The 27,220-nt window shown below is 38.2% G+C and overlaps 1 protein-coding gene across 1 annotated transcript in view; it reads left to right on the plus strand.

The window, feature by feature from the left end:
* Positions 1-27,220, plus strand: part of col8a2 (collagen, type VIII, alpha 2) — a 47,876-nt gene that overhangs the window by 15,794 nt on the left and 4,862 nt on the right. Inside the window, exon 2 of the mRNA XM_079485260.1 lies at positions 25,054-25,233. Coding sequence (XP_079341386.1) covers positions 25,080-25,233 — 154 coding nt within the window. The 5' untranslated portion in view covers positions 25,054-25,079. The remainder of the gene's footprint in view (positions 1-25,053; positions 25,234-27,220) is intronic.

A 27,220-nucleotide genomic window follows, 5' to 3' on the forward strand; every position in this document is an offset into this window, starting at 1 on the left:
CCGTTTTACGTTTGAATTGATCATTTAAATATAACATTTTAATAAAGGTTTAGCAAACTCTGTGAAACTCATGTTTTTACTGGTCGAACTGACTACACAAGGCAGATATTTTTCTGTATCCTGAGTGTCTCTTTACCAGGCAATTAGGTTAGGTAACTAATCCTGACATTCAGATGTCATCATCATAACCCTGTTCAGTTGATGACTTCAGTTCAAAGCAGCCGGTAACACAAACCAATGAAAAGACAAAGACCAAGCTGTTCCTGTTATCCTACACTGAAATATAGTTCTTGCAAAGAAGCTGCCTGCAGGACGATCATCTTGAATACAGACCTTTTTGAAGATGACCCAACTGTAAAGACAATGCATGATTTCCTTTGGTCCAAACATAGTTACAGTATCCCTGTCAGACATTTATTTTCCTGGCATCGCTAAAAAGGATGGAACTATTAACCTTGTTTGAAGGCAAAAGTCGTATCCAACTCTGTGAATGTGATCTCTGTCTGCGTAGACTTATTTGTAGTGAAGAGACACCCAGTGGGGGTCTGTGTGTCGATCACTCGGTAAAAACAATACATGGCCCTTGCAGGACTGTGTTTCTATAGCTCAGCTTGTAGAGCATGGAGCTAACAACGCCAGGGTTTTGGATGCCAGGGAATGCAGGAAATAGTACAGGGGTTTTCAAGCTTTTTTCATGCAAAGGAACCTTAAATATGATGAACCTTTTGTGAGGGAACCCCTTTTGAAAATACATAACCATTTTGGTATAAAAAAGCATTTAAACTGTTAATTGTGAAATTATAAAGACAACACATTGTTTGTAGAAATGAAACTGTAATAATCGTTTGTAGAAATGTACAACTTTTGCTGTCTTTTGTTTTTTGTCTATTTTGGGGGACCCCTACGAACATTCTGGAGGATTCCCGAACCCCAATTTAAAAAACTCGGAACTAGTAAAACTGTACACTGGGTTGCACTATACAGTTAGTCATTATGGGAAAAGCTGCATTTACCAAGTAGGTGGTTTTGTGTCAATAAGATGGAAGTCAAAGGGGGCCAATGATTTTTGGTTAGCAACATTCTTTAAAATATCTTCTTTTGTGTTCTGCAGTAGAAAGAAAGTAATACATGTTTGAGTGAGTAAATGAAGACACAAATTTCTATTCTAAACTATTCTTTTACCCTCTAACCTAAGAGTTCTCCTTTGAGTGCATCTTGGACACCTCTCTGAGTACAAGTAGCAAATGCTAATCTGTTTACAAATGACAGAGATTGAATAATAGGATATAAAATCTGGAGGTTATTGTGTGGCATTTCTTATGCAACATTACACACTTCCTGTACCCCATCTTGCTTTGCAGGATTTAATTAGAATGACGCTGTGAACATGACTAGAAGGGCCACCACATGCTTGAGAAATAAACTTGGCAGTCAATTATTGTGTGGATTTAACTTTAATTGAATTAGGAATAATACTGTTTGCAAATGCTTGCACCCTGCCACAGCGTTTACTTACATTTACTCAAAAAAGATCTCTCTATTTGATATTTATGATAATTTCAAGAAGTGAGCTTCTTGCTGTTGGATAGAATTGATTGACAACTTAAAATTCTGTTAAATTTGTTTTGAATTCAGCGTAAGATCCTCCTTATGTCTTTTATCATAGTTGAAAAATTACTGTACATGAATTTCACATTCACAGTATATTAATTTTTTTTTACCATTCAGCAGGCTTTTTAGTGATTGTAATATCCCCAACAGAAAGAGGGCAGGTTAATGAGTATTAAAAGGTTAATTTGAAGCAACAAATGTGTTTTTTCATATTTGACCCAGCCCAACATTCTTTTGAGTGCTGTAAACTTACCTTAGGACAGAATGAAAAATAGGCCACTAGGACAGTGTTAAGGTATGAGGGTGTTGTCCCAGAATCAGAGACTTGAATTTGATGTGGGTAGCTACAGGGAGCCAATACAGTGGTGCGGGTCCACCGTTTTCCTCTATTCTGAATCATCTGTAAAGGTTTAGTCACGCTAGATGGAAGGCTCCTGGACTTGAAATGCTGACTGTGAGCCAGATCACGCCACCCGACATCAATGCTTGCCATCACTGATCTTCCTGTGTCTAAATTAATGCAAAGCCCTGCATCCATGTTCCAACTGATCTAATGGAAAGCTTTCAGAGAAAAGTTTAAGCTGTTGTTGCAGCATAGAGAAGTCCAACACCAACTTGATGCCCACTTTTTCGTAAATCAAATGTTTGACAAGTTTACACAGGTGAGGTGCTTGGATGTCCAACTACCTTTGAGCATCTTACATACTATTCCAAAAATCCACTTCCTTCTTTACTTTCCTTCTTAACTTTCCATTTTTACACATTCATACGATTAATTAGTAAAGACTGGAGCTTACCACTGAGGTTGGTCTAGATTCCCTTGTAGACATATAACAGAACCTTTGCTGTCCTACATTTGAAATACTGCAACGAGAAAGTGGCATTCAAGAGGAAGAATTCATCAACGTGTTCTTCTAACAGAGTTTTCGTATGGGTTCAGCATCCCAAACAAATGCATGTGTTTCTGAAAAAAATACTGGAATTTAAGTCACACATATATACCACCGTGTAGACGAAAGGATGCACAAGTGAATTTACCCAAGTCGTAAATGCAAGAACTTGAAAATATGTGTTTTGATTTGACATGCCTGCATACAAACATTGAGTGTTTGAGATGACTGACTGATGATGTTTTTTATTGTGAATTTAGTCATTTGGATCATGTTAATGGCTGTTTAAAAACACATTTCAGTAAGTCATTAACGGTTATTTAGACAACTGGATTAGACATTTAGAGTTAATATATTGTAAAATATTCATCTTTGCGAGCATACTGATGGGGATAAGAGTGGTTTTGGCATTTAGCATGGAAACAGATTCTTGACCATGGTGCCACAGACATCAGTGAAATCTTATTCTCTCTCTCACAAATCAGTAACTCTCACACAAATCATTAAAATTGCATTTTAAGCACTAGTTAAGTCATTCCAACAGAAACCACAGTCTCCTTATTAGGCAGCCTGCGATTCGGCACATGCCACTTGACACAGAGAGTATAAGGAAAGGCAAAGCAGTAGTAGGAGACTGTGTTTGTTTTCTCATCTGTCCTTTGTGTCTAATTCCTGTTGTTTTTGCGAAGGAGTTGGATGTCGTCTAGATTTAGAGATTTAGTCTGTGTAGGATGGTGTGAAAAGTTCACGCTTCACCATTCTACAAATTACAATCTTTATTGCTCTATTCCTATGGGACTGCTAATATTCTTACACGAGGAATATCTTTTTACCCCTTTACCTTTTTTCAATAACTTTTCTTGTAGAGACAGACCATATGGAGGATTCTGGTCTAGACCAGGTTTTCAAAGGAAGTTCCGTGTTTGATTTATGGCCTTTAATTCTCATCCAACCCCCATAACAACATATACAGTTCAGCTGAGCATTCCATCGCATTATTTTTGCGTTATATTCCCATTTTATGAAAGACAGCAACAATTATTCTGCTCCATTAACTGAGCACGCTACACAAATAAGCTTACTGTGCTATTCAAACTGTTTACATTTAATGACATTTTACTCTGTTTATACATTATTATATTGTAACATGACATTTGTTTTTCTTTGACTGTCAAAATCCCGAAGAGATCCTATTACAACAACATAGATTTTTTTAGACTGGTTTATACATGTTTGGTTAGTGGACCAGTAAATGTAAAATGTAAATGTATAACCGCACTATTAACAACACTGGCCCCCATTGACTTCCATTGTATGGACACAAAATCACTCTCACATTTCTCAAAATATTTGTATTTCGTCTTTGAAACACAAATGGTCATATAAAGGTTTAATTGATATGTGGGTGAATAAAAATAAAAAATAAATACATTTTCATTTTTGGGAGATCTATCCACTTCAACCAGCATTGTAGATCAAGGCATTGAAGTCCATTGCTTTGGTTCAGTTTTAAGGATTTAAAACTTGTTAGCGAGATGGCGCACTAACATCTATTTGCTTTAAGGATTAGTACAACGGTTTTTGTTATAATGTTTAAGCACCAAGGTTCCCTAGTCTGAATCTCAATAGCTCCACGGTGTCTGTGGATACATGCCCAGTCTAGAAAGCCAGACAAGAGGACCAAAGAGCCCTTGTCTTGTCCAAAAAAGAGGCATGAGTCCAACAAGGATTAAAACAGCATTCTTCTGCCACCCCACAGAAGCCACAACATAGTGGTTGCATGGAGAGAATTGGAATGCCTCGTCCATGACTTGACAATTGGCTTTGCTTGAAAGGCAGAACATGGCAGTCAATAAAAAAATTGGGAATGGTGTTATTTAATGTGATATTTTTTATCTCCAGGCCGCAGATTGTTAAAACAAGAAGAGGAATAATATACAGTTGGACAAAGTCTCATTTATATTTATAATTCGTTAGTCTGTTAAAATGTTTTACCCATGTAACATTAAAGTTAAGGTCTTTGTAAAACTTAATTCTGTCTTTATGCTCCCTAAAATGTAATGGCCGCTTTTCCAAAAAACAGAGATTTTGTCAGATCATGTGTTATTTAGTTTACTTGCTTCATTATTGCGTGCAGAACCAGATTGCAGAATATTTAGAGTGAGGGTTTTTTCTCGTGGTTTTATTGCTCTCTGCTTAAACCTCGGCAAATGCTTTGTCAAAATGCTCAAGTCGATTGATTTTAGCCGCTTTCTTTAAACCTAAGTAAACACACTCTTTTCCAAACCATACCAAGGAGCAGAGCACTTGGTCAGCAGCTCATGAATGATTAGAGAAAAAGTTGTTTGGGTAATTTGCATGTGCTTTGCTTTACTTATTACTGTGTCACGAAGAGCTCATTTGCAGGCTGGCCAGTTGACATTAGCCTATTAATTATCCTTAAAGGCAATGGAGCAACACGTTCTGATCCACCGCTGTGTTTTCATTTGAATCCATTTGAATTCTGGGCACTCTTTGGGATTGTAATTCACGCCTACAGATGTGCATTCCTCGTTTGGTTCTCCTCATTCGCTGTAGTTATTGGACACAATAGATTCATGTTTAGCCACCATCTAGCTGTGTTTTCCCACAATCTACAAAAGAGGGTTAAGTGTGCTATTAGCTTACTTCTTTTAAAAGTCTATGAAATTTAGCGGCATCTACTGGTGAGGTTGTAAATTGCGACCAATGGTTTACTCCACCCCTCCCCCTACCATTCGAAGCACTACGGTCATAACAGATTTACATATAATTTATTTTTGTGAAGGCATACAGTGACCCCTATAGAAGAGTATTTATATGTTTTTGGAAAATTAGGCAAAGTAATGCAAAACACAATATGTACAGACCATGTTATTTTTTTAAACAAGTTCTGAAATGTCTGACTTTAGATTATTTAAATTCTTAATTCATTATTTTATAATTTTTTCTTAGCTTATCTCTATCAAATGGTTTGCTTGAATGTTGACTCGTAGTTTTTTAAATAAATGTCAAAAATACCTTTAAGGTCCCTGTAATCTGCTTATATACGTACAAATGATCTTTTGATTTCCTTATTGAACTAATTAAACATATCATTCCTTAGGTTTTTTTAACATGTAGGGCTAAGTATTAATGATAGACAGACAGGCTGAATTTAGAAGGCTGTTTAAGATTATGAGTGGTCTTTTTAACCTCAATGTTTTTATCCACATCAGATACTGTTCTATAGTTCTTATGCTCCATTTGTAAACAAAGGCTGGTCTTTTTTATATAACCCAGCAGTACCCGCCCAAGTGTTCTGAAGGAATGTGCCACTGTTCAATAACAGATGCCAGAAAACCCAGAAGCAGTGTTTGGCATTCAATATCACAAACCCAGATTCCAAGAAGTTCAATCTAAATGCAAAAGCGACCAAGAAAGGGTTTTATAAATACATGACAATGCATTGTAGATTGTATTATGATATCACTGTTGTAACTGGAGGCTGTAAGAGTTGTTAGTGGTTCACTAATCAAAGACACAAAGTAAAGCTCTCAAAATGGTTTCGACAACAGAATCCCCAGCTGTATTCTTCTCTGTAGGTTCCTACTGTCAGGGTGAGCTTGAAGGTGACCTCAGCGCTGGTCCACAGATAAGAAAAATGGACCGAATGAAAAGAGAGGGAAAAAGAAGGAATGTGTGAAAGGAATTTTAATGGAGTTTCTCTTTTGTTGCACCTCTAATGGCCCTTTACAAAGCAACCTTCTGAGTAAAGTGTCCGAACAAACAGAAAAAGGACGAATTTGAGATAGGAGAAGGTCTGCACCAAAGCTCATACCAAGATGTCGCCGTGTAGTTTGGCATGTTCCAAAGATTTCCATTAAATTTATGAACAAGATCATTGTTTTAGCAGAACTGCCCCTTCTCACCTATTTCTCACTCTCTTTCCCTCTCTTTCCCAGCTCACATGTGGTCCGTCTCTCCGCTACCAAAGCAGAGAGCTGCGGGAGAGACCATGGGTCATTTTCACACCTTAATGAACAAACACAACAGACTTTTGAGAAATGTGACGTAACACAAAGCAACATTCACCATATTTAACAAGTTCTCCTAAGCTGGTCCGGTCTCCCTGCCAAGCTTCTTTGATGGCTTCTTGTAGAGCTTTTGGGCACATGAGCTCTAAATGAAAGTGAGAGTTTTTATAAAAACCTCTAATCATTTACTCACCCTCATGTAATTTCTACAAAAGAAGAATTTTGAAGAATGTTGGTAACCGAACCATGCCGGTACACATTCACTTCTATTGTATGGCCACAAAACCAATGCAATGGGTACCGCCGTTGTTTGGTTACCAACATTCTTTATAATATATTTTGTGTTCTGCAGAAGAAAGTTATTCAGGTTTGAAATGACAAGAGGGGGTGTGAAAATGATGGCAGAAATAAATGTTTTGGGTGAACTTCTTCTTTAAATAAACTGAGAATCTAGACGACCAGCTTCTATAGGATCTGCAAGGTTTGTTCCTTTTGACTATTTTTACTTAACGAGCAATTTGTTTCAGCATTGCCGAATTATGCCAGAACGGGTTATGTCGTCCATGGAAATCATTTAGCTATTGAGACACAGTCTTCCCAGACCCGTTTGATGTGAACAAGAGTGATCGTAATCGCATTAATAATGACCGACCTGCACATTCTAGGGCAGTCTGCCTCCACCCTACATTGCAAAACAGCCGTCACTCATCTCTCCCCTGAGAGAATCACTTTGGATAGAGTCTTTATTTGGGTGGACGTCAGGCATTTTATCTTCCGGATCATCAATTGTTTCTTTGCAGCGATAGGAGCTCAATCTTTTTCCTGCCCCGTTTCACAGATGGAGAGAATGGATGAACGCAAAGGGAGGAATATGTAAGGAGAGGCGACAGAGCTGTTTTTGATCAACTGTAAGAGAGGAAGGCTTGATTTGATTTTAATTGGGTGTATGTGGTGTCTGTGTTGAGTAATTCTGGTACATTTACGAGCTCATTATATTAAGGCTCTTGCATGAGATGAAGTGGAAACCAAATGTAGCTGTTGCTTGGTATAAAACAGTGGCTGTCACCAAAAGTGCTAAGGGTGGGTGTCATTAAACCATTAGCGTCAGCCAAGCTAAATCTAGTGAATTAGCAACAGACGTCTCAATTGCACAGTGTTATAAATGTATCTAGTATCTAGTAATGTGTATTAGTTGATTTGTCATAATGAATAGTTTTTAAGAGAACTACATCCAGTTGCCCTAAATTGGCAGTTTAGAAATGATGCTGTTAAATCCAAATTCGTATTCAAGGTTGCGTGTGGTCTTCTTTTGTGGTACCACCTGGTAGTGCTGGCTGACCTGTCGACCTGTACAAGTGCTTCGTAATTGCTCTCATTTCCCAGGTCGGCTTATGTCAACAAGCATGTCCAGTGGGTGGTGTGATATTGTGGTGGTCTGATGCTCATCTAGACTGACGGGGCTTTGGAGTGATATGTGTGTGTGTGTGTGTGTTGATGCAGACACACAGATTAACAGTGGAGGTAGGCCCAATAACGTAAAAAATGAGCTCCTCTCCAACTCTCAAGACGTAACTGGTCACATTCTTCTGACCAACACAAGCTCGTAAAACTCACAGGGTTCTTGGAAGTGTTTCCAGAGAATACAGTACACTTGCACAAATAGGCCGCATCTGTAATATATTATTTCTGCCATTATGGTATTTAAACTATAATTCAGCAATGAGCATCTCTGTTAGGGATTGTCAGGTCTACATTCAGGGGATTTTATTATAAAGATTAATATTGTCTGGTCTTAAATGGATAGTTCACCCAAAAATAGAAATTGTGCCATCAGAAGAAGATATTTAGAAAAATGTTGGTCAATAAACAACGGCGGTACCCATTTACTTTTATAGTATGGACACAAAACCATTGCATGTCAATGGGTACTGCCATTGTCAGGTTACAGAAATTTGTTCATAATATCTTGTTTTGTGTTTGAAATGACAAGAGGGCGAATAAATGATGACAGAATTAACATTTTTAGGTAAACTCTCCCTTTTAAAGATTTCCCACCCTTACTAGTTTTAGAGGGTTTTTGGGCAATCTGTTTTGGTCTGGTCAAGTTTAGATTTCCCCTGGCTGACAAGCAAAACTATCTTAAACCATCTTGGACATGCTGAGCGACCAGATGAAGAACAACTTAAACCATCTTTTTAATCCATGGGCGGCCTACCATACCACAACCCCACAACTACTCTCAGTCACCATCAGGAATTTGCTATAAGGAAGAACACATTGAAAAATATAAATGTCTTGGCTCAAATAAAAGAGAAAGAAATGCAAAGGCTGGGAGAAGTTGTGAGACGTATTCAACTGTATCGAACGATCAAACGAAATAGCTTTCATGTCCCTGCCCACCGTCAAACAGGCTTGAGCCTGCACAGCTTCAGCCATGGTGACATTTCCAACCTAGGCTTTTACTTTCCTTCCTTCTGTCTCCGTGTTTGAAAACAGATGTGCTTCTAAACTTCCACTAAATTGATGAAAAATAAACTACATCAACAGAAAGCATTTTGAGTCAAAACAGTACACGTGCTGTCCTGTCTACTGTCCTTTTCACCAGACATCTGTTATCAAAACTGACTACTGCTGCTCACTAACTCCTCACAGGTCAGCGTTTAAAACAGACCACACGTTGTGATCCTGTTAAACGGCACCCAAAGCGGTTCCCTTTTTGTTGTGTGAGGCATTGCCGTCTGCCGTCTTCCCAAGCATCCTGGCCAAACATGGTAAAGATCACCAAGACACAAGAATCTGCAGTAAGAGAGCAATATTTCTGTCATTTCAGTCTGGGTCACATTCACCACTGCTGTTTTTACTTATAAAAGGTGTGATGTCCCTTTCGTGTTAGAAGTTTGTTCTCAACATGAACTGAATGACTTTCTTGTATGCCTGTTGTTTATCCATTCCAAATGTAAAAAAGTTATTTTGTACTTACGTTGAGGACAGAAATAAGTTCCAGAGTGCAGGATACATATCCCAGGTGCACATCTAGACTTTCAGACTTCTGTTCAAATTAACTTGGATGCTTTTCACAATTTTAACTGATCCAAGGGTCAGTAACACAGTATGATACAATCGGTTTCATCGCAAGGTTTTTACTCCAGCGTGTAAACGCCTCGTTGTTTTCCCATCTCATTTTGAATATTTAGCGCATGAATAATCAATCATTATGTCTACCCAGTCACACAAGACACTTTTGGGGGGTTTGGCATGATTGCAAGAATGCTATGGAGCAGGTGGAATTGGACCTCTTGAAGGTTCAGTTGTCTGGATTTAGTCAATGTTGTTAAATTCATATTTTGTCATCGAGTCTGCTTCATAGTGCAGACAGCGTTTGAGTTTGGGAGCGACCCAGATCTTTAAACAGCTCATTAGCCATAAATTTGCTTTAATTCCAGTGTGTTTACAACTGGAACAGATGGGGAAATCGTTCCACGTCTGCCTTCCTCAAATTAAATTGCATTTATGAGTTTTTTGCAACCGAGTAACTATTTCTCACCCTCTCTGGCAGACTTGGGGTTTTCTGTTTGGTCTCATAACAACGGTCCCGCATTACATGGTAACACACATACAGAATTAATGGTCTTCAGAGATGTGATTCAAATCAAATCTGCATTCCTGTCTGCGACCAGTCTCGTCCAAAATTGACTCAAATTTCTTGTTATTGGATAAAATGTAATTATTTCCCAACTCAAAAGGTTTCCAGGCTTGTTTATGTGGCGATTTACTCATTCTCTTATCAAGTGTATAATAGGGAGGTTTTAGGGGAGAGATTGGAAATAGGAAGATTGTGAGAAAACAGAATCAAAAGAGACAAATGCGAAGCAGTGGCATTTTGGATGTTCCAACCCTAAACGATGAAAGTCAAGCATTTATTAACTTATTTACTAAAGGGACAGTTCACCCAAAAATTAAAATTCTGTCATAATTTCTTCCACCTCGAGTTGTTCCAAATCTGTATACATTTCTTTGTTCTGATGAAACAGAAACAGTTCCAAATACGACTACCAAATACAAAAAATGACAATGCTAGTAAAAATTGCCCCAGAATTGTTGCTTTGCTTCATTCTTCAAAATATCTTCTTTTGTGTTCAACATAACAAAGAAATGAATCAAGCAATTTTTCCTACTATGGAAGTCAATGGTGGCCAAGAATTGTTTGGTTATAAGCATTCTCAGAAAAATCTTTCTCTGTGTTCATTAGAACAAATGTACAGATTTGCAACAGCTTGAGGATGAGTAAATGATGACAGAATTTTCATTATTTGGTTGGTTTGTTCCTTTCATCCATCATAAAAAAAGTTTTTGCATCCTCTGTCCAGCTTCAGGCTTTTGGTTCAGATTTATGCCACACCCATCTTTCTGCCTCCATATTTTCCCATCTTCAGGGTTTAGGCACATCTGGACCATCTGGTGCAGGGTAGGGTAGAAAAAAACATCCTGCCTCTCCAACTCCTTGAGGAGATTTTATTTTGCGTTTACTCTACCGATAGAGACTTTGATTGTCAGTAATGGGTGCCTCGCTCATGGTTCAGTGGCAGTGGACAAATTCTTGCTTTGTCAGGTTTGTTTTTCCTACTGAAATCTGTAAGGCTTGATTATTCATGTTCAGGGCTGTTGACTAATCTTACTCATTATACCATCGCTCTGTGTAAGGTTTGAGCGATTGTGTTAAAAAGATCAATATTTTGTTTGGAGCTAAAATACTTGTTCGCTTAATGTACAGGCTATCATCTGCTTTTCCATTTTTGACCGCAGATGGCTCTGGTAATAGATTTCAGAGACTTTTAATTGAATGTTATTGCTAGCCTGAAAGTAGCATCCTGTTCAGCTTTTTCTACTTGCTGTAAACTGAGACATTGAGTTCTGGTTATTCAATGAGTATGGGGGTGTAAACATTACTTGGTGTTGACAGCTCTCCCGGACTATATGAAACTATATGAACGTACATCATGTTGTTCCACATAAGGCATGCGTGTGTTTGTGTGTGTCATATGGGTACCTGTGTGATGGTATTTAAAGGTGAAGCGAGGCAAAGGAAGCATTGCTTTGGTATAAGACACAACCATAGTGTGCACAATGCACGATACCTTTCACTTTAACTTTCCAGAGAGGTAGCACATACTGGCTGGGCCACCCTGCCATCATTCATAGTTATTGTCAACAATTGTTGCTGCCTCCCCATTGGACAATAAAGCATTAATATCCAGCTCTTCTCTTCCAGCAAAGATGTTTCCACATTTTATATCTCCCCGTGGCAGCTCTATTCCGTCTTTCATCATTACAATGTCCAGTAAATCCCCGAAATGGCAAAGTGCTTTCAGTGATCCATGAATGAGACTTATTCCCCATCGCCTGCTTAATCTCTCACACTTGGTGCGATTTCACTGTTTTGGCTGTTTACACCAAAGTTTTACAGGTCTTTAGGAGGTAGGGTGAGAATGGGGCTAGGTGGGTTCCCTTACACAACGTGCCCAGGGACAATGCAGAGCAGTGTGCAGGGAAAGTGGGAAACACTTGGGGCTTACGAAAGGATGGTCTCCACCAACCATCTTAATCTTCCAATGGGCGCTGGACTGGAATCGGGAATCTCTTTTGACATGTTTGGTCGAGGGCAATCCCTAAACTGAAGTGAAGTGATGTAGCAGTGTTGTAATAGGTCAAAAAAGTAAAAGCCCATAGGGACTGGTCATTTGAGGAAACTGCACAATTGCAGACCCGTGAAGAGAACTGGCATCGATACAGCAAGTTTTTGTAAGTTAAATGGAAGTCAGAACAACAATTAAAGAGCCCAAACAGAAACGTCTGATGTGGGATCAGTATTTGTACTGCATTCAGGGTCCAACTGGCAGGGTTGATTTTTGCGTCAAACAAACCCACTGTTTTTAAAACGCGTTTATTTAATCTCAACTGGAGGTCCTGTGAAAGGGTGCAGTTTAAGTACAGGGTGTGGAATGAAAACCTCACCTCCAGGAAATGAAGGAGAGAGGGCAGATTCCAAAAGCCGGGGAAAATTAGATGTTGATCCCACACTGTGGCTCAAAGTTTTCTCTCACTGCCTGATCCTGACAAAAGTGTCAATGATCAGATTCCTAAAATAAAGTCTTGGAACATGTGGATAACCGGCCTTTCTCAAGCAAATATTACACGGCATGGTTCAAACGGACGATGTACAACATGGACCTCCTAAATTCTTTTGATTTAGTCAGTAGCTAGTGTATGTGTGCATGGAGGTGAGAGATTACTATAACTCATCCCAAATGCTGATGCAAAGTCGCACCCATAGATCACAACACCCCTTCGTATATATATATACACACACATACACACTTTAAGGAATGAATCTCACAGTCCGGTGCAATAATCCTACATTAGTTTCTGTCAGATGGGTGGGGTGGAAGGTGTCTGTCAAGTTCCTATACTGTACTTATAAACCCTTAAAAGCAAGCTTAATGTGAACATTTCGTGCCACCAATTCTGGATATTTAGGGCTTACACTTAAGTGTGTTGTAGAAACAGAGTTTTCTGACAAATCGGTGGAGTTATTGAAATTAATAAACTATTCAAACTTTTTGTTAATTTAAATCATATATTAGCCTTAATATTACTCAAAAAACTGCAAGTAAACGAAAATGTGAAATGGTGCCTTAAAGTGAAATAAAATTAAGCACCAAAATTATTAACTGTAAATATGTTACAACAAAAATAAAAGTGAAAATAAACTTAAAATAAAATGAACTTATAATGAAGTATAAATAGGCATAAGTATTAAAATGACAAATGCGCATAAACATAAAATAGCTAAAAATGTCAAATTAACATAAATATAAAAAAAATTGCTATTTTAAAATATTGATAAAACTACAATAAAACTGAAAACTATAGTAACTCTGACTGAACCATAATAATAATCTTTTTTCAATTGAAATAAAATATCTTATGCATTCTTATATAAAGTAACTATAATGTACATTTATGGCAGTGAAAGAAACATAAAAACACCAAAAATATATAATTGATCACGTTTTTCCAAGGTTTTTATTTCTAACCCCATTTTATACGTTGTCAGTTGTATCAACTCCAAGCAGAAGACTGAACATTTTATATGTGCTCCTATGATGTCAACAACCTGCAATGTGTTGTTTTCCATAGTTGCTCTCTTGGAATGATGGAAGAGGGTTCAGTGTATCCCCACCTGAGATGAGGGATTTGGCTGCGGTTTGCAACCAGTGATGCTGATATAGCTGCCCTTTTATCCCAGTGTGTCAGAGGAGCAGACGTGTCTCACCGCTCGAGATCCTGCTGTCTGCCACAGAACACTAAGGCTTTTTATTCCCTCGAGGGGGTTTGACAAAGATTTCCTGGCCCTTATTAAATTATAATCCTCAAACTCTCTCACCATTCACTGTCATCACAGATCGTGAATCCTTTTCTCTGAGAGTTTGCTGGAGGATTTCCATGTGTCTTGGATAGCCTTCAGAGACAAAGTGATAGAGTGATTGTAAGCAGTCATTTAGGAGACATTTTTATTCATATTGGCCTACAGTGCTCTTATTACAAGAACAGTTTCCCTAGAACAACTTGTCATTGGGAACATTTGTAAAGTTTAACACTTGTGGTGGGGGACATTTAAAAAAAATTTAAATCTTTTTTTTTCATCTTCAGACATTTATATATATATTATATTTATATTTGTATGGCTCAATTGGTTGGCTGAAAAAGACTGGCTGTAGGACTGAACCGAGAAAAAGAATCCTAAAAAGATTGATCCAGGTATTATGGATATTTTTTGGCTTGAACCAGTAACCTTCAAATTACAAGTCCTGAGCTTTAGCCATTACACCACACCACCTCTGATTGACATGGCAGATATGTGAAATGGAAATACATACTAACAATCCATTGCCATGACCTTTCCTCTCCGAAGTCAGACTGTTTTGGCCGGCACCAACAGCTAGAATAACATAAATTGTGTTTATTTACCAAGCGTTATAATGGCGTGTTAGCAGTGGATCAGAATTTCACAATAGGAACAGACTTACAGCTTTCCTCGCTCTCCTTCTGGAAGCCATTTTCGCTCGCGACTGATATTTTTCAGCCCCAGAGAGTAGTAAAACTTTGAATTAGGTGTGATTTCCCCAATGTAAGCCAATTATTTGGTACTCATAAGTTCACACCCTGCGCAGCTAAAACCAATCTAAAACATGTAGGCATTGGCCTGGGTTTCAGAAATGTTGAGTCCATAATTGTGTCTTCAAACTTTAGCTGACGGTGCTGAGGAAGGCATGTCCACTGCGATTGATGAAAGCTGGATGAAAAATATTTGGGTGATCTGAGGGAAGGGTGAGATTTAAGAACATTGCTCATTTATCATTCTGGAGAGAGTGAGTCTCTATGTAATTTTAGCTAGACTGAATCCCGGGGCCCCACTTCCACATCAGACATAGGTATGCACATGTAATACTCTTTGTGGAAACGTCCAAGGAGTTCACCTACACATGTAGGTCTCGCTCCATTGAAGAATGCCACCCACATGGAGGTGGAGACCGGCCATTTGTCATCCGGGCTGAATGCATGGCACAGGCCGCGGAGACTAAACGCAGCCAGTCGAAGATTGCTCTTTGAATGGTCTACCCCGTCTACATTCTCCACACTTTCACTCTGCAGTTTCTTCTCATCCACTGGATACTGTTCTTTCATTACCACCCGGGCAAATGCACAGCGAGCAGGCAGCACACGTCTGCGTTTAATTGAGGAGACGTGAATAGAAAAAAATGCCTGCAGCGTCAGGCCCTGGCAACCCACATTAAGAGCATTCACACAAGAAATGTGCTGCGCCGTGGACGAGAAAGAGTTTTCGTTCTATTTTCCATATTTTGGGATAATTATGAAGTCATCAAGACTTTGAAATAACAAAAATGGAAGGATAGGGATTATGTAGTGAGCAAAATATGCTAAATCAGACTTACATTTTAGTTTAGCTTCTTGAAAGATCACAGCTCTGCGCTATGGGAATTCTCTGGAGCAGCATTATGTCGAGCCGCCTGAGATGCTTTTCCAGTCTTGGAATTATACACTCCAATTCAATCATTTCAATGAATGTAGGCACTGTTTCAATTTTGCTTCAAAATTATAATTATTATTATCTTTTGTATATTTTATTTCCCCTAAAATATACTTTTAATAACTTAAGTTAAGTATTATTGAATTCTAAACTTGAATGTATATTTCAAGTGTGTATAGTTTATACATGCGTAGAAACACAGAAGTACTGTATGCTAAAGTGCAAAACTAATAGGCCTATCTAATCTTAAATTCACTTAACTAATTTACGAAAAAAGATAAAAGTATTAAAAAAAGGTATTAAAGTTCACTTATAGTATAGCTGCATTAGTTGTAAACTATTTAAAGTCTTCTACTGATGCACTTACTGTATAAATAAAAAAATGGGGCAATTTTATTAAAAGTAGTGTTAAAGTACATGTCCAAGTTTACTACTAGTAAACTGATATTAGCATACTTTGCAAGTAATTTTTTGTTGTTTTTTGTTGTAACAAAAATTTGCTAGTTATTTTGACTGGACGATAGAGAGGGAGACAGGGAATGAGAGAGGTAAAGGACCTGGGCAAGGACCCCAGTGCTGTTGCACAACATGCCGGCCCACCGGCACTGACCATGTTAGCATACTTAATACCCAATTAAATACTTAAATACTTAACTAAGTATAATAAAAAAATGTTTGTAAGGCTCTACATAATGTTTTACACACATTCTGTCAAGTGCATCCAACATTTTGGATGGTGGTATGAAAATAGTAGAGAGATAGAAAGTGAGAAAGACACTTGGAGAAAAAGTGGTGAGGGGAAAAACAGAGCCTGTTGATGGAACAGGTAAGGAAGAGATCGGATTGTGTCTGTGTCTGAGAAGAGAAGAGTCACTGTGAACAAACTACAGACAGGTCATGAAATCGAACATCAAACCATCAAGAAATCATCTTTTTTCAAAGTAGTTTGTATTATTATATCAGTTCCTGATCAATCTAAACCTCTTTTTCATACATTACCGCAGAATAGGAAAGAATGTCTGTGTTTTCCTGAACTAAGCTGATTTTGGGATTATATTTGGAACGATTATCCAACATTTACAAACCAAAGTGTCTTTGATTTGGAGTGCTCTCAACCCCACGCCTCAATTCCGGATTAAAATGAGGCAGAAAAGCATTTCTCCATTATATCCAAAGCTGTAGAAGCACCTGTGCTAAAGGCCCTGATGATGAAACCTAAACTTTCACTCCATGTGCATGCTTTTATACATGTGTGTATGTGGAGACATGTGCATGTGCAAGATACATTGCTTCATTCCCGGGACTACAGAAAGAACATGCATCATTCGCAGAGCCAAGAAAGACAGTTAAGATGAATAGTGTGGATGTATACTGTGCTTAAGAGAACATTTCCTCATGGGGAAGATAGCTGGAGTTTAATCTGTCATGATTCTGCCTTCTCTTGTCTTGATTTTCCGGTCTAGGGGCAGAATCATGACAGACCCACGTGTTTTATGTGGAGAGAAACATATTATTGTCAATCAGGACACAATATGCGTTCTCTCCAGTCTCGTCTTTTGGCCCCGCCCCTCTCGTTCCTAGTATTGCTTTCCACTTGTGTCTTTACCCACACCTGCCCATTGTTATCTCCTTTGTTAGTCCCTCTATATAATGTCCTCTTGTCTATTGTCTTGTGCTTGTACGTTGTACATGTTCCCTTGCCTGTACCTGTTTCCATGTTGTGTTCCTCAGCCATGGCTTTTCTGATTATGCCCTTGCGCCTTGTTTTGATGCATGTTTTAGTAAGTCTTAGTTATAGCGTTAAGTATTTGTCTTTTGTTTTATGCCCCCTCGTGGGAAGTCTTTGTTTTCTGTTTTTGATTCGTGCCTCAGTTCAGTTTTCCCACCCCTGTCGTGGGTGTATTATTTGTAATTTGTCTCTTATTAAAGTCTTTGTTTAACCCCTTCGCTGCTGCCTGCACTTGGGTTCTTCCACCCCCCGATTCCTGACATTAATCTGATATACATGAGAAACATATTTCCATTCACACCCCAATCCATGAGAAGGTAAAGGCACAAAACTTCGTTGTTGCCAAATATGTCAAAGCTTTATTTTTTTTGACAAAAAAATAGAAAGCATAAAATGTTATGTGCATTTATAAAACAGTTAGATCCATGGGCTACTACTGTTTGATGTATTTGAAGAGTTTGGTTCCAAAATGAGATCACTCCGTTTTAAAAAATCATGTTTTTTATTGTGCATTCCAAGTAATATCAAACTTAATTTGTTTTTTTATGTAATAGCTACATAAATACAGCTAACTAACATGATAACACAATAAAAAATAATTTTGAAACCAAACTCTTCATTTGTTGTTTCAATTCTTGCTCATTGACCTCATTTTGTTTAGTTGTTTGTTTGCACTTTTGTCCAATATAGTTATTGTTTGTCAGCAAGTATGTTTTTATTTCCCTTCAAAGCACCAATGGTACATGAATGAAACAACTGAATACATACCTTTTTCATATACACTTGACATGCATTCTTGACAAACTCTTCTTTGCTCTTCATTTCTTTCTTTAACTTTAATACTATCCATAGCTGAGCTTGGTTTGCTGTGTTTATTGTCACCTCTTTAGGCAACATTCCAAATGTTCCCTTATCTCAAGTCACTTTTTGGACAACAGCATCTGCAATGAATCGGAATACCCAAAAACGTATAAAAGAGTAACATCTGAGTCAGTGGCCCCTGCCGTGTCTCTGAGGACGCCCCATTTGAAGTAGCTGAAACAGAAGTAGAGCACCACTTGAGTTTCCCATTTATTCACTTAACCTGACAAGAGCTTTAGCTTTAGCACCATTGCATAACTTCAACATGGCCCTTGGGTAGGCTGGAGGCCCCTCAGATAGAGGTGAGGAAAAAAATAGGGTCAGTGTCAGCTTTAAGAGCCTCAGCAGGACCCTGACAGCATTAAATGGATGATTTATTGAACGATTCTGTTAAATGTGGTCACAGTGGGGGGACAGCTACATATAAATGGTCAACATGTCTGAGAAACACGTCCTGAGAACCAATTTAGTGAAACCTCCGTTTTAATATCCTCACCGGGGCAGGTCACGACGGCCATTCATTCGTCCTACGAACAGTGAAAATGCTTGGCCTATGAAATGAGCGCCACACTTATAAATGTTTGCTCAACACTGTATGGTCACTAAGGTAGTCTACATGTCAGCACAACCCAGCACGGAGAAAAAAGCGAACGATACGGGATATGCAGACAGGAAGGCCGTCGCAGGTTAAGCACCATTCGGTTCCTCCTGAGATTTAACGCATGCTGAAAAGTTGATTTATGGAATAAAACTCTCAGACTCAATTTCCTCCTTTCTCACTGACTCAATAAGTGCGGTGTCTATCATCCAGACATGTTCCCGTGCTGTGTAAACACACCCACACGCTCTCATACCACACACAGACACGTTCTTACTTAACTTGTGTCTTTGAGTTCAGATATTCAGTTATTCGTGTTTGTTTACGTTGGAAGAGTGACAAATTCAATTGTGCGTGTGTGTTTACGGATATTTTATTTACTTAAAGCTCTTGTTTTATCTTTGGTGACCTTTAGGGATGATCTAGAGAAAATGTTATTGCTCAGAAGTTGCTCTTTCGTAGCTCGGGAGATTTCATGGAGTTCTTAAAGAAGTTGTTCGTATTTTGAGTATGAACTTACAATTTATCTTACAATTGCTTGGAAGAAATAAAAATAAACAAATGAGACTGCAAACTGTTAAATAAGCATATGGAGGTGTAAAATAATTGTAAAGGAGAAAATAATCTGGATTTAATAAATTTGATGAGAAAGGTTTTACCTGATCTCACTGGAATTCATAACTATTTTACTAAGTCGTGTGAATTTGTAGGCCTACATTGTACCAGAAAAAAGCTATACTGAAGCCCAGCCCCTAAACTTCACATCGCTGGCGCGAAAGCAAAACACACTATAAATGTACAAATGAGAAGTATTCATACGAATTAGCCAAAATTAGCCACCTCGCGAAATAGTAAAATTTTTGCTGTGATATTGTTTGAGTTCATATTGAGCTGTTTCATAATATTGACTTTTGATTGTACATTTGGCCAAATTGAGACTCAGTTTGTGACATTTTTAAGATCTCTGAGATGTTTGTGAGACTTCTGGGTCTTTTTCTCGGGAGACATATCTGAGACATGGGTGCTGCTTTCATTACACTTTTGTGTGAGATTCTAGTGATTTAATATGTGAAAGAGGCACAATATTTTTACATTCATCAGGCTTAGATTGCATTTTTGAAAAAGTACAAAAACCCTCAGAATCAATATTTGTATGTGAATATCAGTTTCAAAAACTCTTTAAGATCAGTCATGCACATCTGTATTGTCTACCGAGCAAATGCTATGCACCTGAGAGGGCCTCAGCATGGCCCTGTGGGCTCTCTGTGGGTTTATTGGAGAAGTAAAGTGTACATTTCACTAACCTTTCAGCAAGAACCATGAGATTTAAGGTGATGAAAAGTGGGCATAGCTCTCTTTTGAACTATTTACTTATGGCTCTCTGGTTTTGGTGTCTTGGTGACCACCTGAGCTCCCGTGTTGTTATTAGAGATTACTGTAAGTAGTTTTTGGCCCCTGCAGCGGTGGGTCTGTTTGCCTTAATTTTTTGCCAACATGCAGTAAGAGTAAGTGTTGTAGCATAAATTAATGTGTTATACGTTTTATGTTTTTCTACAAGGGCCTGTGCGAGAACGTTCCATTTAAGGATTCAGTTTCACAGGTCTGGTTAGTGGTGAATTACATCAATATGCTTTTAAAGTTTGTTTTTAGTCGTGGGGGATTGTTATTCTTGTTTTATTTTCCTGATTTGATGGCCGTCGTACTATGGGAAAGCCATAAAGTTTGTAATGTCTCAAAGACTGGGGCGAATTCTTCCTAATTTCCCGTTCTGCACGAAAAACCATTTTCTCTTCTGTTTTGAATTTTGGTAGCTGTTACCGTAAATTCTTGTGTGCAAGTGATTTCAGTTCCCTTTTATATAAATCTGTTTCAGATAAACTATCACCCCATTTGCCAAATTGGACCTTTTTATTGTTTTTTGGATGGCTTTACCTTCAGTTGTTGTGAATGGCTTTGGTTACGCAGAAGCTCCTTACTTTTTTGCATTGCAGACATTTGGCAGTCGCCCATCATTGTGTGCATATCTATGTTTTCGACCTCAGCTGTGTGCTGTAAACACGGTTTGCGGGTGTGTGTGCACATGCACGGCTTAGCTCTTGGCCAGACAGATTGCGTGAGACTTTTTTTACTGTGTCTGCAGAGCTTTTCAAGAAAAACATTAGATAAACAGATTGTGCCGGCCCGTGGAACAGGGGTAATGTCTGATTTCGATCGTTTTAAGTGTTAAGACGCCTGCTCAAAGCAGGGCACATAGTTAAAGACATCTAAATTGCCCTTCCCACAATACCACAACCCCCGAGAATGTTTCACCCCCCAAAGCAATGACAGCAAATTATTCAAGCAGGCTATACCACCAGTACTCTCGTTTTCTGTTTTTGCTTACGTCTTTCTGTCTGTCTTTCTCTCTTTCTTGGCATTTCTGCTCGTTCTCTGACTTGTGATCATGTTTTTCCTGGAGGGGGAAATGGCTGCATGTGAGAACTAGGAGGAAGCAAGTATTTCATAGCGAGCGCAAACACAGATGCTCTCACAGACGTGACTAATCACACAGGCTAGCTAGCTCATGTTTTTCGGGACTGCACATCCTTACACGACCGTAAAATAAGACAGCAGCCGCAAAGCTATGTGTTCAAGGTTGCAATAAAGAGAGATCACACTACACACGGTCAGAAGGGCTTCAAGGCAAGGGCAAAGCTGAAAATTGTCCCTCCAGAGTCCAGTAGAGTCTGAGTCTAAATTACAGTAATAATAACAATAAAAAAGCTTAAATGATAAAAGAGGAAACGTCAAAGAACCACGGTGAATTAGGCAAAGCAACATAATGCCTTGTTTGGAGTCCAGATGATTGGGAAAACACAGCAGGACTGATGTCTGCTCAATCTGGCCTGTTTCATAGTTGGACCAGTTTCACTTCAGATGTGGTTCTACATGTGCTCTGCCATGTTTCACAGTCTGCCATGTTTCTATATTAGTTCTTTAGTTTGCCATTAATTCAACACAGGCACAAACCAAATGTTGTGAACTGTATTGTTTGCATGCTTGCCCTTGTAAACGTCTTGGATAGGTTTCAGAAACACATCTGTTTTAATGTCTCTGTACCAATCACTGCACTTCAAAACACACTTTCAGTGATTATTTTAGTTCTAGTAAAAAGGCAGTCCTTTACTATATTTATATATACTGTTATCCAATCAATATCAAATAAAAATCTTAAAATGTTGCATTGTGGAGCTATACATTAAAATGATAGTTCATCAACTTCAAATTGAATCGAGCTGTGGGAAATATCAATGACATTTTATTAATATAGCGCTTTTCACAGTTGTAGCAGCTTTACATGCATTATAGATGATAATAGTAATATAAGATGATTAAAAAACAAAGACAATATGGTTTTAAAATACTTAAATATTGTGGTTGTTAGTAAAAGATAGAAATTCTATATTAAAATGTTGTTTAGTCATTAATACTTATGATTAATTCTATGATGTCACCATTCAGGCATAAAAGATAATTAAATATGCTAATTTAACTAACGCGTAGTCCTGTATGTTTTCCTGTAGCTCAGTGGTTACGCCAAGGTCGTGGTTTCAAGACCAGGGGATTGCAAATACTTAGAAACTAGTGTATAGTAAGATGCAATGTAAGTCGCTTTGGATAAAAGCGTCTGCCAAATGCATAAATGTAAATGTATTGAATGTATATTGAGAAACAGAACATCCAGTTACTTTAAGAATAGTCATTTCAGCATACAATGATTTTGGATATACTTATTCTGTTTTCAAATTCTATTTAAGATAGATAGTATGCAAATTAGGACTTTGTTGAAAACACCGCATTTCTGGCCACAATAATAAAGATGTGTGTCAGAAATGCAGCGTGTATAAAGTTAATTCCATGATTGACAGCTATGAATGCTCATTTTATAGACCATTTCATCGGATATGCCTGACCCCCAGTTAACCTCTGATTTGTGTTTGGCTAGTTTCTAATGATATTAACTATTTATATTTAATGTATGTTAATAGCAATTTGTATTCTTATTTTACTGTATATTCATTGTATTCAATAAACAGTTGGTTGAATTTTGTTGTATGTTCATTTTATTAAGTAAACAATTTGTTGAATGGGTCCTGTAGTTCGGTCGCATTTAAACAAACCATATGGTACATTAACATTTAGCGGCTGAGCTTGGTATCGGTGTCTAAATAAAAAATATTGAAGAGGCTAGTTTTGCCTTTTTAGTTTCTTTTGATTGTTATCAGAAAAAATCAACAGGCACGCTATTGTTTGTACATGTGAACCGGAAGTTCAGTTGGGGTTACGAAAGGCCACGTGCGCAGTAACGTTTGTTTATGTTGTCAAGATGAAACCATCTATAAAATCATTAAGTATGACCACCAAAGTAAGTGTCTATAGTCTACATAACACACTCTTAAATATAAAGTTTCTGTATAGTCTGAACTCTGAAGCACACTGCTTTCCGCAGAAATCATAAGGCAATCTGTTACATTCTACAATATAGACTTAGGCTTAAAAGAAGAAAATGTGGTTCGAAAAAACTTTATATATGTCTTAAAACCCTTTTCAAGTAAACGTATCTTCTTTTAAGGTTGTTTAGATATTTTACCTGTAAAATGTAGGGGTTTTACTGGAGAAGGGGGCACAATTAACCTTTGGTTAGAGATTAAAGAGTCTCTTGTTGAGCTGTGCCACTGTGGAGAAAGCTGAGCTGACCTGTGGGTCTCATGTCTTTAGATCCAGTCAGACTGACTATTAAGGTTTTGTGTTCAAGCCTGTGGTTATGAGAGGAGAGTTCAGCTGTCACAGCACATTGAAAAAGGAAGTGAGGTAGGTTATGAATGTGTCTTGGCTTGGCTGGGTCCACTGAGAGCGGCAAACCAATGCCTGTAAACTATGAAGGCTACGGATAAGATGTCCATGTCTTTTTGGACAGAATTTAAGACAGCTTCTCTCAGCAGTATTTAGGCTGTCCCAGAGGCTTCACGGGTTGAGCGCTCTTGGGAGAACAGCGTGTGCAGAATTGTCAATAAACCACTTGTCACTTTAAATTAGATTGAGAGACGGCTCATCCAGGGGAGAAAGTAGCTAAAACTAGCTAAAAGGGCTTTTCAAGGGATGGGTCATGACCCACAAATGGGTTGCAGGTTTGTTCTGATGGGCTTTGTGTCCATACAATGGAAGTCAATGGGGATCAATGTTGTTTGGTTAGCAATGTTCTTCGAAATATCTTCTTTTGTGTTCTGCATGACATGAGGGTGAATAAATTGTGAAAGAATTTTCATACATCTCTTTAACTTCTTGGTAAGACTATGTTTCTCTGGTAGATTAAGGGTTCATTTGCAACGAGGATAGACTTGCATTGATACTATTCACCTGATCAGATATGTGTAAATATTTGGTACGAGGAACATGAGGATGAAATTATTATCATTCCTTCCTGCTGTAAATTAAAGCAAACAGCTGTCTCATGGAATGACTGGTTAAACAAACCACCAGACATAAGGAACACGGAGCGTTCGTATCTTTTGCCCAGGCTTGAACCTGAATGGATTCAATAACCCCACCTTAGCCAGCTGTGTGGGAAGACCCTCGTGGCATAAGCATCTCCGCAGGCCCCAAAATGAAACCATGTACTTTCAGACGAGGCTCCTTGTCTGAACAACTGTTGAGATATTCTGTGATTTTCCATGGAGTGTTGAAATGATTCCTATAATAATATTTTGCTTGTAATGTTTAACATGAAGGGCTTTGCTTTTGCAGTTTTGGACTGGTGTTGAGAGTTATTTTGTAGTCCGTGTGGTGTTTATGCATGACACTGTCACTCAATATTACACCTACTGGCGGTAATGCTGACTGCCGTAGGACTTTGAAAACCAACAAGGCGCATTGGCAAGTCCAACATAAACAGGGAAATGAAGGGAATTTCGAAACCAAATCGAGGTATCCAAAAATGACTGGGAGTAAAGAAAAGTTGAAGACCTCGATCAAATGCCTGATTGCTCAGATGATCCGTCTGTTTAGTTGTTATAAATCCAACAGGCTTTGGTGCTCATGCACTTGGGTGACCCCGATGTGTTAAATATTGCTTTCAGATGTTTATACAATTGGCTTTTGAGTGGAATGTGACGTAAAAAAGAACTTTTATTTCTCCAAAAAGGAACAAACAGTGAATCGATTATCTCTCTCTCTTTTTGCAGTTTGAACCTTGTGACCCCAGAGGCCAATGACAATGTTGGCACTGCTCTGTGTCCTGCTAACTCTGGGAAAACATGCCCTGGGCGGAGGTTACGCCCCCATGCCTCAGATGAAATACGTGCAGCCCATGATGAAAGGGCCCGTCGGACCACCGTTCAGAGAAGGAAAGGGCCAGTATCTTGGTAAGTACTGTTTGAGAGCCTTTTAAAACTACAGGAGATCAGTCTGTCTGTCGGACGACATCATTCATATACACATTGTCAGTATTATCCATAAGGCTAAATATTTATGGAAGTCGATATGAGCGAATATTTCAATACCAAGCAATTGAGATTCTTCGGGCTGGAAGGAGTCAGGGACTCGAGCCAGAAGTTTATCAGACCGAAAGCTTTCGAGGTGGACAAGAGCGGTTTGCCATTCAGTGTCCTCTCTCCCTTTTATGATATTTGAGAGGGCATTGTGAGTGTGTCAAAGAGGGAGAAGAGAAGAGAGGGGCATGGTTCGCTGAATCACCTCCCTTTGGTGCAAAATATAACAGATCCATATACTCTAGATCTGAAGCTGCCATGGAGGGAATCAAAGAGGGAATGGGGGCGTGGCCGTGACAGAAGCAAGCAAGAGGAATCAAGAGAGCCTTGTGCTGAAGAGAAAGCCAAGTGTAGGTGTCAGAACGAAGGCTCTCTTTTCTGATGTGCTCTGGCTGGTTTCTGTTTCACGGGTAAAGGGTGAAGTTCAAATTCTCATCAAAGGATAATTATTAATGTACATAGATGTACAGATAATATCTATCCAGCTAATTCTGGAATGGCACAGTATTGAAAATCTACTGTTTTAAATTAAGGCCATGTGTCTAGTGGTATATGCCTGTGATCATAAGTTAAGCCCTTTAAAAACTTTTCTCTGTATTTTTCTCTGTTTATAGCTATTTATATCTTGGCATGTCTGTAGTACGCTGATATAGATTGTCTGTGATTGGCCTGTTTGGGCAGATTGCCTCTCTTAGCGTCCGGTAGATTTGTACATGTGTTTTAGTGAGTTAGCTTTATTACTTTATATACGATGGTGTGTATCTGTGCCAAAATACACACACACATCCACACAAAAAATTAAGTTCCTGGGTACAATAGGCTATATATCAATGTAGGCTACTATTGTATTAGGCTTCAATCTGCAAACCACTGGTGGTATACTGGTTATGCTTTTGGATTATTCTGCTTACAGTTGTTAAATCCTACAAGTTGTAATTATTTTAAGGACTAGTGTAAAACCATAAAATAGTTATGAATGTAATTAACTCTTTAATACAGCACGTGGTGTAATATATGTTTTAAACGATATCTTCAATCCCGTCTGACCGTGAGTTGTTTCTCTGTAAGAAAGTGCCTACTGCCATCTAGTGGACACTTGAAATATGCAATTACTTCTATTAGGCTTCTGTGAGTGATATTTTTAACAATTATTTTATTTTTACATGTGAATGTCACGTAACACACAGACTTAAAATATTACCAAATTACTTTTCTAGGGCAATGAAGCACTGGAATGAAATGTATTTAGGATGTTTTTTATTGTAATCTTGATGTGCTTTATGAGCTAAAACAATAATGACTGAGACATATAATGATTATTATATTATTTAATTGGTACTTTGAGGTACTTCAAGGAATACGGTATTATTATTGTAGCCTACATTTTGTAAATCGTAAATACTTAAATAGTAATTGTATGAGAGGCAAAAATAAATTAAATTATTACCAATTTATTTCCATTATAAGCCATCATTTTTTAAAGTGATGCGTGGTTTTATTTCAACTGTATGTTTTGCATATTTACATGTAAAGCATTGATCACAACCATCAGATTCATTTTAGGCCCATGTGCAATAAATTGTTGTACCACTTGAGGGCGCTTAACACTTAGAATAGCCAAACGTTACTATTATAATACTCGTAAAAATCATACTCATAATTCGTTTTCAAGCTTAAGAAATGTTATGTGAACAAACATGTTTACATGGGAAACGTTTAAAAAATGTTCACATATTTTAAATTATTTCAAAAACAATTATGAGTAAGCCTACTTCAAATGTGTTCACAATTCTCAGAGCATACTATAAGTCCGTACTGTTCCATATTTTGGATCACATTATTAGACAATATAAAAAACAGT

Source organism: Barbatula barbatula (assembly GCF_947034865.1).
Source record: "Barbatula barbatula genome assembly, chromosome: 21".
Classification (NCBI taxonomy): Eukaryota; Metazoa; Chordata; class Actinopteri; order Cypriniformes; family Nemacheilidae; genus Barbatula; species Barbatula barbatula.